Genomic DNA, 16,901 nt, shown 5'->3' on the forward strand with positions numbered 1-16,901 from the left:
ACAAAGCCAGCAATGTGATTTTTTCATCTGTCCAAAACGACTGGCGTTGCAGTTGGCACACAGTGATACGAGGCCTTGTTCAACCACAGTCGTTGTGGGGAGCAAAAGAGTTAGATTTTCTCATCATAGTCATATTTTTTGTTCGCTCTCTGTGTATTATCAAAACTTTAAAAAGACTAATCCTTATTATTTCTTGATGTTATGGAAGCTGATTGACCATAGACTTTTCTTCTTTCTTTCTATTTTACACTTAGGTCTGAATTGTCAGCAGACGTTTAGAAAATGGGAATACAGCAATGGGGACCCCGTGACCTTCACCTATTGGCGGGACGAGTACCCAAGAGGTGGACCGCTGAGCGCCAAAAACTGTGTTCTGGTGCGGGAAGATAAATTCTGGACTAATAGACCTTGTAACACACTCAGATCGAAATTTGTGTGTTCGAAACTACCTCTCTCAATACACCGAACACGAAATTAGGAATCTCCCTCTGTAAATGTTTGCATAAATCTGACAGATGTTTTGTAAGAATATTTCAATGAAATATGTGTTTTTTTGTGGCACGCATAACAACATTAAAAAATATTTGACTATAATCCTTGGAAATATTTGGTTTGCAAGTTCTGAATTTTATTGAGCTGTAAAGTGTCCAAATTGCACCAGTGTCTTTCTTGGCCTTTCAATCTTACAATAATAGGAGAAACTAGTGACTGCTGTAGACTACCAAATGTTTGCGCTCCCCTTTTTTTTGCTATTCACAAAATGTTCTGAAAAAAATAAAATTAGCACGATTTAGATTTTTGGGGCAGATCACAAAATTTCTGTCAGTTTTCCAATGAAACAGATTTCTGCAATTTTTGTTTTTGCAAATCTCACTTTTTTGCAAACTCTACAAATTAAGTGACGTACAGTATGGACTTGGTCCAAATCCTCCTATGTAATTTTTGTTGCATAATTTCCTGAGAGAGTATTGCTCCCAAGAAAGGAAAGGGTGTTGGCTTCAGGGCAATGTGAAGTAAAAGTCTTTTAAATTACTTGTATCTGAAATATTGTCACAATGCGTCTTTGGCCACATGTCTTTTTTTTCTTGGTTTACAGGAGAGACGACTGGGAATTTTTGGACGTAAAAAGAAGAACTATTTCAGGAAAAACAAAGTTTTGAATTTTGGATTTTTGTGCTCACAAGTCCGGTTTAGTTCTGATAAATGCTTTGTGGTCACACCCCTGTACACATTTGTCTCAATTCTATTTTCAAGTTTATTCTGACCACTCGCCCATAACTTTTGGTAATTTCTTCATGTAAAACAAGAAGTATAAAACGTGTGGCCTATATGGATGTCATACTTGAGTTTTTAAAGTTCGTAATATCATGTCTGGATGTTGATAAACATTTATATTAAAAATGTACTTTGTACACTATGTTGTAAGCGAAGTAATGTATAATTTTTTTCACACCAACGAGGCGGAAGATATGTGTAATTTTCATACTGCGTAATTATGTTGTGAAGGTCAGCCGACCTTTATGTAAAAATTGTTGTCAATAGTATATTGAAAAAATGTGTTGGGGAATGTGTCAGTAATTGGATGACCATTACCTGATGAATGCGTGGTTTGGCTCAATATGAAAAAAAATTGTGTGGCGGTCTAGTTGAAATTAGCTGTGCTATTGCCCGAGAATGGCTCATCTGGCTGGACCTTATCCCAGTTTCTCTGTTGGTCTTAAGGTTACATGTACCTGTTTAAAGTCGTTGTTTTGAGAACAAGGGAAAATACAGTAGAACCTCTCTATCAAGGACACTCTCAGGACTGACAAATGCTGTCCTTAATAGAGAGGTGTCCTGATTAGAGAGGTCAAATTGAATGGAAACAACCAATTTGGGACCAGAATGAGTGTCCTTAATAGAGAGGTTGTCCTTAATAGGGAGGTGTCTGCTACTGTAGTTGTGGATTGTTTTTTGGGGGGGGGGGGTGGGGACAAATGATTTGGTCTAAAATCCTGCTAGGCGTCCGGCAAGCTATATGGTTTTCCACTACCAAGCCAACATACATGTACTTCCTTGAGTGATTTTGGAGCAATATTTTGTCCAAATGGATTTCCAAAAATGGGCGAATACAACGATTCAATATGTCTCAGGTTTGAATATGACATTTCATAATTCCTATTGTGTGTATTATCTTATTTGAATCAACAGCCTCATAAGATGTCAATGACGCAATAATAAAATTTTTACTATGGACTAATTTTTTTCCCAGACCACCACACATTTTTCATATTAACCATTGGACATGTTGGAAAGCGTGTTTCTTGTGCATTGGGTGTGAGCCTTCCATTCATCAAAGCCACACTCAGCTTTTGTTTTCAAAGAGCAACTTGTTACATTTTGATTTTGGTCAGTTTGATAAATTTAAATGCCATTTTGTTCATGGTTATATCATATGTATGATCACTACCATACGTCATGATACATATATTGTCTGGAATTAACAAAGATTTAAAGACAGTAGAACCTCTCTTTTAAAGGCGCATTAGGCACAGCGCAGGAAAATAAGGGTCAGATTGGCGGTCTTTGCCGGGAGAAACTCACATCCACAATTATGGGACTTGTTTATGTTCTATTCAGCAATAATGTATTTCTCTTACAAGCATGAATGTTTTCGATGGACTGTGAGATGGGAGAGACCCCTATTGGCAATGTTGTGTAACTTAATCAGACCTACCTGGCTACCGACTAGTGTCCCTTTAAGGATGCCTTTGGTACTAACAAGTGCTGTTCTTAGAGAGGTGTCCTGATTACAGAGGACAAATTGAATTGAAAAAGTTACAGAACAAATTGAGTGTACTTTATATTAGAGAGGGTGTCATGTTGAGGCAAAACAGACGTGTCCATTGAGAGGGGTTCCACTGCTCTTTGTCCATACTTGATAATATTGTACAGTACCTGCTGTTAAATACTCTATTCTCCAAAAGTTCATATTTCATTTACATGAGGTTCAAAGAAGGCCCTTCTCTTGAGTTATGTGCTTCTTGTCCTTCATGCATCTCGTATTTACATCCTCATCACAAGTAGACATAAATATTGCTTAAAGTAGCCCAAGTTTTAAAGGACAAGCTGTGTGAGAAAATGTGCCCCGATTAAAGTATCGGGCGCGGTATAATGTCTTCACTGGTATGTCTTGACATAACATCAATCGCAGTTATGTTTCTGGTTTGCAGATGGCCTCCCTGGTTTTTAAGGGGGGGATATGTTAGATCAACTGGTGCCATTATAGTGCACCCGGTAACCGCGTGGTTGTTCGAGTTCCAAGGCATGGAAAGTTGTCCTGACCTATCTCACCACCCAGGAGGGCACATTTATTCTTACAACTCATCCTTTAAATTGGAAAACGACTTGTGGATTGTTCCACTAAAATAGCAGCAGCACCGAGCAAGAATTAATGAAGACTAGTCTTTATTTATCACTCTTGATGAGAGCTATATGAAATCATATTGGAATTTTTATCAACAGTGGTAGGTAACTACTAATGGAAGCGTAACAGAATTTTGTATCACCAGATATCTTCTATCTATCTAATAAGAAAACTTGAAGCTGATTATGTTCCCAAATCCAACAGCAATTGAGTCTTAGTTCTACTTACTTGCTGTTTCATCAATTGTGAGTTCTACTCAACCAGGTTCATTCAGATGTTATTATTTATTTAGAATAAAAATGTTCCTTATACCTAAAGATAGATTTTTCACGAATTTGGAACTAAAGATTACTGTACAAATAGTTTCTATGCAACCGAAGATCACAGTTGAGGTGTTGGCCATGGTACTGTCTATGCCCAGGACTGCTCAATCTATTTAGAGTTGTGGGTCAAAACCTTGGATTGGTGGTTGCTTAATTATCCTCCTAGGTTGAACTCAACTGGGCGCTAAATGAGCACCTCCTTGCAACCAACCCCAGAGTGCCTCAGTGAATAGATATAATAGTGACAGTCAGTGTGAAGTGCCTTGACAGAACTGGTCAGTGAGACACACTTTGAATAATCGACCAATAATGTCATAATTGAGTGAATCAGCAGCTCCATGCAACCCTAGAGTGCCCCAGAGCTATGATAGTGATAGTCATTGTGACAGTCACAGTCAAGACAGACCTGCATGGTCAGTGAAAAGTACTTTGAATTAGCCGCCAATAAAATGTTGTTTTGAGCAACCTTGCCCTGATTGATGGCATCAGAACACTTTTTTCAATTGCAATCAAAGATTTGACTGGCATAGCCTGTGACATGGTCAATCACATAATGATATTTTACTGTGCTCTTGGTTGATTCTTGCATCAACATTATATCCTTATACAAAGTTTGTGTATATATTATTGTTCGTCTGAATATACAGTACTTTTAGCTCATAATATTCTAGTAGACTGTATAATATGAAAAATATGTTTTTGTAAGACTTTTATCACAATAAAAATGGTAAATATATAAGCGACCACCATCTTTCATCTCAGGAGCTGGCCACTGCAGACTCAATCAGACTGAAGGTGTCGTAAGGACAGTCACAATCAGGTATGTAAGTATGCCACAGATACCTCATCACAATCAGACTGAAGGTGTCGTAAGGACAATCACAATCAGACATGTAAGTATACCACAGATACCTCATCACAATCAGACTGAAGGTGTCGTAAGGACAATCACAATCAGGTATGTAAGAATACCACAGATACCTCATCACAATCAGACTGAAGGTGTCGTAAGGACAATCATAATCAGATATGTAAGTATACCACAGATACCTCATCAAAATCAGACTGAAGGTGTCGTAAGGACAATCACAATCAGATATATAAGTATACCACAGATACCTCATCAAAATCAGACTGAAGGTGTCATAAGGACAATCACAATCAGGTATGTAAGTATAGCACAGAGGCCTCATCGCAATCTGACTGAAGGTGTCGTAAAGACAGTCACAATCAGATATGTAAGTATAGCACAGAGGCCTCATCGCAATCTGACTGAAGGTGTCGTAAAGACAGTCACAATCAGATATGTAAGTATAGCACAGAGGCCCCATCGCAATCAGACTGAAGGTGTCGTAAGAACAGTCACATTCAGATATGTAAGTATAGCACAGATACCTCATCACAATCAGACTGAAGGTGTCATAAGGACAGTCACAATCAGATATGTAAGTATACCACAGATACCTCATCACAATCAGACTGAAGGTGTCGTAAGGACAGTCATAATCAGATTAGTAAGTATAGCACAGAGGCCTCATCGCAATCAGACTGAAGGTGTCATAAGGACAGTCACAATCAGATATGTAAGTATAGCACAGATACCTCATCGCAATCAGGCTGACGGTGTCGTAAGGACAGTCACAATCAGATATGCAATTATACCGCAGAGACCTCATCACAATCATTTTAAATGAGTCGGAGAGACAGCTGAGAAGTTACCATGAAATTATTTGAATGCAGGATTGCGACTGTCCGCCTGATACATTTTGATAGTCTTGTCGCCGAGTGTCCAATTGAGACTTGAGACTGTCTTCCGGACACATTCAGTCTTGATGATGATATCCCTGGTAATATACTCGTGAATCTGATTGGGAGTGTGGGTTTGTGAGTATATCCTAGGTATATCCTGACAATCGGACTGAATCTGTCAATGGGAGAGCCTCAATAAGATTGGTGAATACATTACCACAACCAGACTGAGTGCTTCGGGGATGACCCCAATTACTTGTGGGTACACATCTTAGAACATCAGCAAAATCAAGCTGTATGCATCCGGCCGGCCGAGGACAGTCTCAATCAGACTCGAAGACAGTCCCGATCTAATCCGCGACTATTATCAAGGACATCATCACAATCAGACTGAATCTGTCGGAAAGACCGTCTCAATTAGATAAGTGAAGCAGATTATAAACCATGGACATCATTCCAACCAAACTGAATGTGCCAGGCGACACTCTTTGTGAGATTCGTTGTTTCACTTGCACATCATCACAATCAGACTGAACGCGTCAGGCCGGGGACACTTCGAATCAAGTTCGCCGGTAACTCTACCAAGGACATCATCACAATCAGATTGAATGTGCCAACAAGACAGTCTCAATCAGATCTGTGAATACAGTATGAAAAGGAGACTGCTGAATGCGTTATAGGGGATGGTACCAATCAATCGTGAGTATATACGTAGACATGTAAGAACATCTTCGCAATCAAGCTGAATGCGTCAAGCCGGGGGCCCTCCAATCACATTCGCACGTATGTACTAGGATCATCATCAATATCAGACTTAATGTTTTAGGGGGACAGTCTCGATCAGAAATGGCTCGTTGTTATGTACTAAGAATATCATAACAATCAAAAGCTGAATTCGTCCGCTCGAGGACAGTCCTCATCAGATTTGTGAGTATTTCCTAGGGACATTATGACAATCGTACTGAATGTGTCGGTGGGAGAGCCTCAATAAGATTGGTGAATACACTACAACAACCTGACTGAGTGCTTCGGGGATGACCCCAATTACTTGTGGGTACACGTCTAAGAACATCAGCAAAATCAAGCTGTATGCGTCCGGCCGGCCGAGGACAGTCTCAATCAGACTCGAAGACAGTCCCGATCCAATCCGTGACTACTTTCAAGGGACATCATCACAATCAGACTGAATCTATGGGGAAGACTGTCTCTATTAGATTTGTGAAGCAGAGAAAAAACCATGGACATCATTCCAACCAAACTGAATGTGCCAGGCGACACTCTTTGTGGGTCGTGGTTTGACTTGGACATCATCACAATCAGGCTGAACGCGTCAGGCCGGGGCGGGGAAACTCCCAATCAAATTCGCCGGTAACATTACCAACAAGGTCCCAATCTCGCCAGTATACGAAAACCACTTTCACAATCAAGGTGAAGGCATCAGGGCAGGGACGCTCCCAATCAGATTCACAAGTATATTACCAGGGATATCATCATCAAGACTGAATGTGTCCGGAAGACAGTCTCAAGTCTCAATTGGACACTCGGCGACAAGACTATCAAAATGTATCAGGCGGACAGTCGCAATCCTGCATTCAAATAATTTCATGGTTACCTCTCAGCTGTCTCTCCGACTCATTTAAAATGATTGTGATGAGGTCTCTGCGGTATAATTGCATATCTGATTGTGATTGTCCTTAAGACACCGTCAGTCTGATTGTGATGAGGTATCTGCGGTATAATTGCATACCTGATTGTGACTGTCCTTATAACACCTTCAGTCTGATTGTGATGTGGTCCCTGTGCTATACTTACATATCTGATTGTGACTGTCCTTATGACACCTTCAGTCTGATTGCGAGGAGGCCTCTGTGCTATACTTACACATCTGATTGTGATTGTAGTTAAGACACCTTCAGTCTGATTGTGATGAGGTATCTGTGGTATACTTACATACCTGATTGTGACTGTCCTTATGACACCTTCAGTCTGATTGCGATGAGGTATCTGTAGTATACTTTATATCTAATTGTGACTGTCCTTATGACACCTTCAGTCTGATTGCGAGGAGGCCTCTGTGCTATACTTACAAATCCGATTGTGATTGTCCTTACGACACCTTCAGTCTGATTGTGATGAGGTATCTGTGGTATACTTACATATCTGATTGTGACTGTCCTTATGACACCTTCAGTCTGATTGCGAGGAGGCCTCTGTGCTATACTTACAAATCTGATTGTGATTGTCCTTACGACACCCTCAGTCTGATTGTGATGAGGTATCTGTGGTATACTTACATACCTGATTGTGATTGTCCTAACGACACCCTCAGTATGATTGTGATGAGGTATCTGTGGTATACTTACATACCTGATTGTGATTGTCCTAACGACACCCTCAGTATGATTGTGATGAGATATCTGTGGTATACTTACATACCTGATTGTGTTTTTTCTTACGACACCTTCAGTCTGATTGCGATGAGGCCTCTGTGCTATACTTACATATCTGATTGTGATTGTCCTTACGACACCTTCAGTCTGATTGCGATGAGGCCTCTGTGCTATACTTACATACCTGATTGTGATTGTCCTTACGACACCTTCAGTCTGATTGCGATGAGGCCTCTGTGCTATACTTACATTCACCAATCTGACCTTTATTTTCCTGCCTAATGCATCTTTTAAAAGAGAGGTTCCACTGTCTTTAAATCCTTGTTAATGCTTTCTTTCATTTATAGGAAGAAACGATAGGAAGAAACGAAAGGTTTTCTCTCATTTCTAGAATGAAATGACTGCCTCTCTTTGCTTTTCAGGAAGAAGAAACATGCTTTCTTTCATTTATAGGAAGAAACGACTTCCTCTCATTGCGGTTTAGGAAGAAACAAGAGGATTTCTCTCATTTCTAGAATGAAATGACTGTCTCTCTTTGCTTTCGAGGAAGAAAAAACATGCTTTCTTTCATTTATAGGAAGAAACGACTTACTCTCATTGCGTTTGAGGAAGAAACGAAAGGTTTTTTCTCACATTTAGACGGAAACGACTGTCTCTCTTTGCTTTTGAGGAAGAAGAAACATGCTTTCTTTCACTCATATAAAGAAACGACTTCCTCTTGTTGCGTTTTAGGAAAAAACCAGAGGTTTTCTAACATTTCTAGAATGAAACTACTGTATCTCTTTGCTTTCAAGGAAGAAAAAACATGCTTTCTTTCATTTATAGGAAGAAACGACTGTCTCTCTTTGCTTTTGAGGAAGAAAAAACATGTTTTCTTTCGTTTATAGGAAGAAACGACTTCCTTTCATTGCGTTTTAGGAAGAAACAAGAGGTTTTCTCTCATTTCTTGAATTAAACGACTGCCTATCTCTGCTTTGGAGGAAGGAACAACATCCTTTCTTTCATTTATAGGAAGAAACGACTTCCTCTCATTGCGTTTTAGGAAGAAAGAAGAGGTTTTCTGTCATTTCTTGAGAGAAACGACTGTCTCTCTTTGCTTTCAAAGAAGGAAAAACATGCTTTCTTTCATTTATAGGAAGAAACGACTGTCTCTCTTTGCTTTTGAGGCAGGAAAAACATGCTTTCTTTATTTTGTAGGAAAAAAGGACTTCCTTTCATTGCGTTTTAGTAAGAAACAAGAGGTTTTCTCTCATTTTTAGAATGAAACTACTGCCTCTCTCTGCTTTGGAGGAAGGAACAACATGCTTTGTTTCATATATAGGAAGAAACGACTTCCTCTCATCGCGTTTTAGGAAGAAACAAGAGGTTTTCTCTCATTTCTTGAATGAAACGACTGCCTCTCTCTGCTTTTGAGGAATAAAAAATGCTTTCTTTCATTTATAGGAAGAAACGACTTCCTTTCATTGCGTTTTGGGAAGAAACAAGAGGTTTTCTCTTATTTCTTGACTGAAACGACTGCCTCTCTCTGGTTTTGAGAAAGAAAACACATGCTGTCTTTCATTTATAGGAAGAAACGTCTGTCTCTCTATGCTTTTGAGGAATAAAAAACATGCTTTCTTTCATTTATTGGAAGAAAAGACTTCCTTTCATTTCGTTTTAGGAAGAAACAAGAGGTTTTCTCTCATATTTAGAATGAAACTACTGCCTCTACTGGCTTTGGAGGAAGAAACAACATGCTTTCTTTCATTTAAACGACTTCCTCTCATTGCGTCTTAGGAAGAAAGAAGAGGTTTTCTGTCATTTCTTGAAAGAAACGACTGTCTCTCTTTGCTTTCAAGGAAGAAAAAACATGCTTTCTTTCATTTATAGGAAGAAACGACTGTCTCTCTTTGCTTTTGAGGCAGGAAAAACATGCTTTCTTTATTTTGTAGGAAGAAACGACTTCCTTTCATTGCGTTTTAGTAAGAAACAAGAGGTTTTCTCTCATTTTTAGAATGAAACGACTGCCTCTACTGGCTTTGGAGGAAGAAGCATCATGCTTTCTTTCATTGATAGGAAGAAACGACTTCCTCTCATTGCGTTTTAGGAAGAAACGACAGGTTATCTCTCATTTCTAGAATGAAATAACTGAATCTTTTTGCTTTTGAGGAAGAAAACACATGCTTTCTTTCATTTATAGGAAGAAACGACTTCCTTTCATTGCGTTTTGGGAAGAAACGAAAGGTTTTCTCTCATATTTAGAATGCAACGACTGTCTCTCTTTGCTTTCGAGGAAGAAACAACATGCTTTCTTTCATTTATAGGAAGAAACGACTTCCTCTCATTGCGTTTTAGGAAGAAACAAGAGGACTGCCTCTACTGGCTTTGGAGGAAGAAACAACATGCTTTCTTTCATTCGTAGGAAGAAACGACTGTCTCTCTTTGCTTTTGAGGCAGGAAAAACATGCTTTCTTTATTTTGTAGGAAGAAACGACTTCCTTTCATTGCGTTTTAGTAAGAAACAAGAGGTTTTCTCTCATTTTTAGAATGAAACTACTGCCTCTCTCTGCTTTGGAGGAGGGAACAACATGCTTTCTTTCATTAATAGGAAGAAACGACTTCGTCTCATTGCGTTTTAGGAAGAAACAAGAGGTTTTCTCTCATATTTAGAATGAAACGACTGCCTCTACTGGCTTTGGAGGAAGAAGCAACATGCTTTCTTTCATTGATAGGAAGAAACGACTTCCTCTCATTGCGTTTTAGGAAGAAACGACAGGTTATCTCTCATTTCTAGAATGAAATAACTGAATCTTTTTGCTTTTGAGGAAGAAAACACATGCTTTCTTTCATTTATAGGAAGAAACGACTTCCTTTCATTGCGTTTTGGGAAGAAACGAAAGGTTTTCTCTCATATTTAGAATGCAACGACTGTCTCTCTTTGCTTTCGAGGAAGAAACAACATGCTTTCTTTCATTTATAGGAAGAAACGACTTCCTCTCATTGCGTTTTAGGAAGAAACAAGAGGACTGCCTCTACTGGCTTTGGAGGAAGAAACAACATGCTTTCTTTCATTCGTAGGAAGAAACGACTGTCTCTCTTTGCTTTTGAGGCAGGAAAAACATGCTTTCTTTATTTTGTAGGAAGAAACGACTTCCTTTCATTGCGTTTTAGTAAGAAACAAGAGGTTTTCTCTCATTTTTAGAATGAAACTACTGCCTCTCTCTGCTTTGGAGGAGGGAACAACATGCTTTCTTTCATTAATAGGAAGAAACGACTTCGTCTCATTGCGTTTTAGGAAGAAACAAGAGGTTTTCTCTCATATTTAGAATGAAACGACTGCCTCTACTGGCTTTGGAGGAAGAAGCAACATGCTTTCTTTCATTGATAGGAAGAAACGACTTCCTCTCATTGCGTTTTAGGAAGAAACGACAGGTTTTCTCTCATTTCTAGAATGAAATGACTGAATCTTTTTGCTTTTGAGGAAGAAAACACATGCTTTCTTTCATTTATAGGAAAAAACGACTTCCTTTCATTGCGTTTTGGGAAGAAACGAAAGGTTTTCTCTCATATTTAGAATGCAACGACTGTCTCTCTTTGCTTTCGAGGAAGAAACAACATGCTTTCTTTCATTTATAGGAAGAAACGACTTCGTTTCATTGCGTTTTAGGAAGAAACAAGAGGTTTTCTCTCATATTTAGAATGAAACGACTGCCTCTACTGGCTTTGGAGGAAGAAACAACATGCTTTCTTTCATTGATAGGAAGAAACGACTTCCTCTCATTGCGTTTTAGGAAGAAACGACAGGTTTTCTCTCATTTCTAGAATGAAATGACTGAATCTTTTTGCTTTTGAGGAAGAAAACACATGCTTTCTTTCATTTATAGGAAGAAACGACTTCCTTTCATTGCGTTTTAGGAATTCTTGCATCTGCTAGGACATCGTCACAATCAGAATAAATTTGTAAGGGACAGTCACAATCGGACTGAATTCGTCTGGGGTCACAATCAGATTTGCAAACAGACTGCGGACACCATCACAGTCACACCCTGTGACTTGGCCCTGTAGCAGCCCGACCACCCTGAAAGCCTACCTGAGGTAACTTTCCCTGCAACACGATAGCATCACCAGTTAAATTCTAAGATACCTTGGTCGTGGTGAAATTGATGCTATCGAAAGTCGATATTTTGTCCGTCACGCACTTTTCTACCGATCACTTTACTTCTTGGCGAGCGACAAGTCCCACGGTGTGTTTACCGACCCTAGCATAGTTAAATACTGGCACCATTGTCGTTACTCTTCAGACCAGTGTCATTGTGATAATATTGTGATATTGAGATATTGCTATTTTGCGATATTTCAAAATTTAATGCAATTGACAACTACAAACGGGTGTAACCCATCGAGAGATTGTATTACCACTCAAAATTTACCTAAACGTGTCAGTTTCATGTGATATTCAGAAATATTTCTTATCGTGTAATTTTGATATCTAACGACTTATATGATAATATGATGTATCTTCATATCCAAGGTAACTAGGTGCCTATAGCCAAGGTTATCGAGGGTGCTCTTTTAGAATATGCTATGACCTTGAAAGTCTGGGGTCAAGGTCAAGGTCAAATAGCTCAAAAAGGTAAATGTGATCATAAGCTAGTTAGTGGCCTGGGACCAGCATTTATACTTAAGGTTATCGATGATGCTCTGTCTGAATTTTCGATGACCTTGAAGTTCGAGGGTAAAGGTCATGGTCTGAAATGCTCTGAAATGGTAATCTCTGCTAAGTTCGTCTCCAAACTAGCTTGTGGTCTGGGACCATCAGCTGTAACCAGGTTAGTCAAGGAAGCCCAACGGTAAGCTCAGGGGTCAAGGTCATGGTCAAACAGCACAAAAATCGAAAGGTGATCAAAGATCGTCTGCAAACTAGCTATGGAACCAGCATATATCCAGATAATGTGGTGACCGTGAAGATCAGGAGTCAATGTCAGCTAAACGTGACACATTCTCTGTACGTTGGTTACAGTGTGCAATGTATTAATTACGAAGGTTGAATAAAGGGTGTACTCTTGTAACATGCGTAATGTGTGAAATTCGGTGCATTTTTCAGTGTCAGCTTAGGGTAAGCCAGGGTAACAGCTTAGGCTGAATCAGTCGAGAGACACATTGGTGATAAGGATGCCAGGCCCGGTTTTATACTTATATGCATGTAAGCGTCACTATTAATTCCAATGAAGCTCACAGGATGGAAGCGCTGAGACAATTGCGGTCCCATCCCGTCCCGTCATGTCGACTTCTTCCTGGGTATACCCATCCTGACTTAACGAGTGGTTTTCAATATACTCCACCTGTCGATATTTCAATTGAACTCAGGAAGGGGTGTACCATGTCGCCAGTGTGAGAAGGGGAGGGAGTGTTGTGTTATGCGGATAAAGTGGGGCTTTGCATCGTTTCTGACATATCACGTATGTGTAGGCCTACTAGAATATACTATAAGTCATGCTTCACCTCTCAAGAGCTCAGGAATAAGAATTCTCCTTGGGTGTAACAAAATCAAAATTCCGCATGCGTCGGCGATTTTCCTTTTCTGCGCAACGCTGTTCTCATTGGCAAAAGCGATTTCAGCCGTTTCTCTCTACACTCCGGACGCAGTGGACCGGCCTCTTTCCTCACCCTAAGGAGACCCAATTAGGGTGACGCAATGGGCTGCCCAGGGAGTCTACTTCTCTCATTTGTAGGCAGATTTCGTACACGATAGCTGGAAGGGCCCGTTTGATCAGTGTGAGAGAACGGTAGGCTACATCCATACATTTGTATAATTTTCTCGACGGGTTTGACCCCTCCGCTTTTTAGACGATGCAGGTTACCAGTATCATCAGACAGCAGGAGGTGACAGCCAGGCACAGATAGAAAATTGCACTCTCATATCAAGGTTGCAGGCCCTTCCTGACGATCGTCCCGCCAACGAGGGATTCAAATCGCTGCGCCTTCGAGTTAATCGTTCGTTTCAGGTGGTCGTCGCATGCACGTCGCGCATCCTGAGATGAAGCTTTTTTTACTCCTTCGTCATGTTCGTCAGATACAGAATATCGACAGGCAGAGTATATTGAACCACTGGTTATGCCAGGATGAGGTCGTAGCGACCTGCGAGTTATCAACCCAGCGAATATCGTTTTTACCACAGACGAGAGATCTTTTGTCGCATATAACAGCGATAACAGGCGCTATAGGTTGACTGATATGGGCCTGGCGTTCGAATGACTGTAATCTTGCATATTTCATTCGCTTGCCCCCATGACTGCATGTGTTCGGAAATGAACGAGCCTGTGATGCAGACCGACAGCCTGAGAAACCGTTGGCATTTCGCCTTATCTCAGACAACATTTACAACCGTCAGGTATTTTGTTCGTTCTGGCTCACCTCAAGATAAGCGTTCGAGAAGTTCTCCATTAAATAGAAACATCTATTAGAACGTCTATGAGCAATCCTTGCTATGGTCATTTTTTTCCGACCTTTTTCACGACAGCTCTCTTCCGTCTCGAGTTGTTAAAAATATGTGAAATAGTGATTTCAGCGCTAATATAACGTAGAAGGAAACCGGACACCCCGAAGGAAACCCATCACGCCTAGTCACCCTCTATAAGACGTGCCGGGACTCGAACCCACGACCCCAGAGTGACAGGCGCTGATGTTGATTTCGAACCAAGTCTTGTACCAAGGGACATCGGTATTGTACCAAGTAATATACATGCATGTAGAACTAAAATACCAACATACAACTTTCTTGGTAATGTTTGTCTTACCACTGCGCCACTCTGGAGTTGTTCCTGATCCTACCGCCAGGGGAGGTCATTCTTGCCGCGTCAACGTTAGTATCCACACTCGACCTTGCACAGAACAAAAGTTAGATATGTCGGGATAATATACGCCCACGAAAATAAACATGCAAAAAAAATCGAGAACATGCCCCAAAAGCCTTCACAAAGATTATCCCCAAGATTTGTCGAAATACATTAAACAAGAAACATACCGAGTGAATTCATATTAATGACTACAGGCCCCGATAGACATCTTTTAAAGTTTATGGGCAGAAACACATGTAGGTAATCTATGTTATATTTATTGCATGCCTAAATATAGCCTAGGCCTAATGGTTATATCGCCTAAATGAAATCTTCTTATGGTAAACGCCCAGGGCTTCATGGGCTTGTAACACCACTTGAGGATTATCCACCGTTTTATATGTGTCGCAAAATGCCTGTGGTGACATCAGGTCTAGCACTTTAAATGCGGCACTTTAATGCTGAACTAACTAGTACAAGGGATTGACACCAAAATACGCCTCATCAACTAGGGATATACATGTACACCAAAAGACTAATTACCATTGCACGCCAAAGATTGCAATAAATATCGGCGGTCTCTCTGGGTAAAGAACTCGTATAACGAAATATCAAGTTTAAAAAGGTGCGGGGAAAAGTGTCGGCACTAACGAGTGTCTTACGGGCCTCTGTTAAAAATATCTGCTTAAATTAAACAAAGCAGTTATCGCTATTCTATCTAAAATTCGAAAAACCAGCGATTACTCCTCTGTGTATTCTTGTCAACAATCTACCACTGACTTTCCTATATATGTTCTTCTTGTCGTCACGATGACTAAACCACGGTTCTATATGTATCAGATCATTCGGAAGATATTTAAACTGGTGATATGTAAAAACGTTGGCGCTCGCGATGTCGCCAACGAAAAAGCTCTTAGTCCTGCTTCACCGGTGCATTCTCCAGAAATAAACCAATCAAAAAGCTCGAGGCAGAATCCGAAGAAGTCCTGCTCATCCTATTGCATTCATCCTCTCACAGGTTCTTGTAGGCCAACGCGGGGGCTTGTGCAAAATGTAATAATTTCGCACGCGACCCAGGGTACATGTACATGTACATGTACATGTATGGTCGAGACGCAATATCAATCATGAATGCAAAATGTTTTTATGGAAGTTCATTACACATCATTTGTAAACGTACGTGCATGACCTGTCAACAGCTTTACCTTTTTCATCTCCTCGTCATGATGAACCATTCCTCAGGGGTCACACGCTCCGTTCAACTACAATAGAGTTCCAATCAAGGCACAATTCGATTACTTCCCGCTCCATCACCATCCGATCAGTTTATTCAACTCACATATCAAGCCGAAGATTGCTTGATTTTTTATACATTAACTTATCATTGCGGTGAGCTTTGGAGGATGTGAGCTTCAAAGCGACAAGCACGGCAAGCGTGGTACATCACCACATCAGTCATTCGTGTACACACTCCGGAGGCACTGGTATTGGCGTCGTCCCTTCCCAAGATGAATGTCAAGAGTTCTCTTGCATATGAAAGATGTATAAAAACTAAATATGTTTCTAGAACTCATCAGAAAAAAATCATCGGGTCGATCATCCAAAACTCAAACGTTCTTGGACAAGGAATTGTAGTAAGTCGAATGAGGTCCTGAACTGGTTTCGTCCTTTGAATGAGCCGGCAAACCCGAGACTGACCTCGAGTTTCCATGTTCCTGGTGTGCATGCTGGGGTAAGCGAAATACCCCATTCAAGTTACATTTGTGAATCTGGCTTGCGATCAAATCTCCTCCAGGCCGAGGGGCCGAAGTCTGAGTCACCAGGTCAAGCCCAACTTGCGCCATCATACCGGCAGGCAAGAGCGCTCAATCTCGAACGCGAATAAGAAAAATAACTCAAAACATGAAGGATGAAGATGATGCAGAAATGGTATCATCCCCATCCAGGCTAAAGGCTTTCTTGGCATACCGCGAATCGATAGTTTACAAAAAGACAACAATAGCCTTGTTCATTAATTGCCAATATATATCTCATTAGCAAATGATACAATTATCAAATCAATTTCCTGATGAACACACGAAGTGAATTACAAATTCCCTTATTTCATATGAAGTGCATTAGAATCTATCTTGCAGCAGCACGAGTCCGTATCGATTTAAATCAATTCTATTACATTCTTATTCAAGGTTCTCTGCATGTGGCGCACATAAATACATAA

General features: G+C 40.3%; 1 protein-coding gene across 4 annotated transcripts in view; it reads left to right on the forward strand.

The window, feature by feature from the left end:
• Window positions 1–4,472, forward strand: part of LOC135485915 (FRAS1-related extracellular matrix protein 1-like) — a 65,165-nt gene extending 60,693 nt beyond the window's left edge. For all 4 annotated transcript variants that reach the window (XM_064768295.1, XM_064768298.1, XM_064768296.1 and 1 more), the window contains one exon: window positions 255–4,472. In XM_064768295.1, coding sequence (XP_064624365.1) covers window positions 255–478 — 224 coding nt within the window. In that variant the 3' untranslated portion in view covers window positions 479–4,472. The remainder of the gene's footprint in view (window positions 1–254) is intronic.
• Window positions 4,473–16,901: the final 12,429 nt, after the last annotated feature.

Source organism: Lineus longissimus, chromosome 4 (genome assembly GCF_910592395.1).
Source record: "Lineus longissimus chromosome 4, tnLinLong1.2, whole genome shotgun sequence".
NCBI classification, from domain to species: Eukaryota; Metazoa; Nemertea; class Pilidiophora; order Heteronemertea; family Lineidae; genus Lineus; species Lineus longissimus.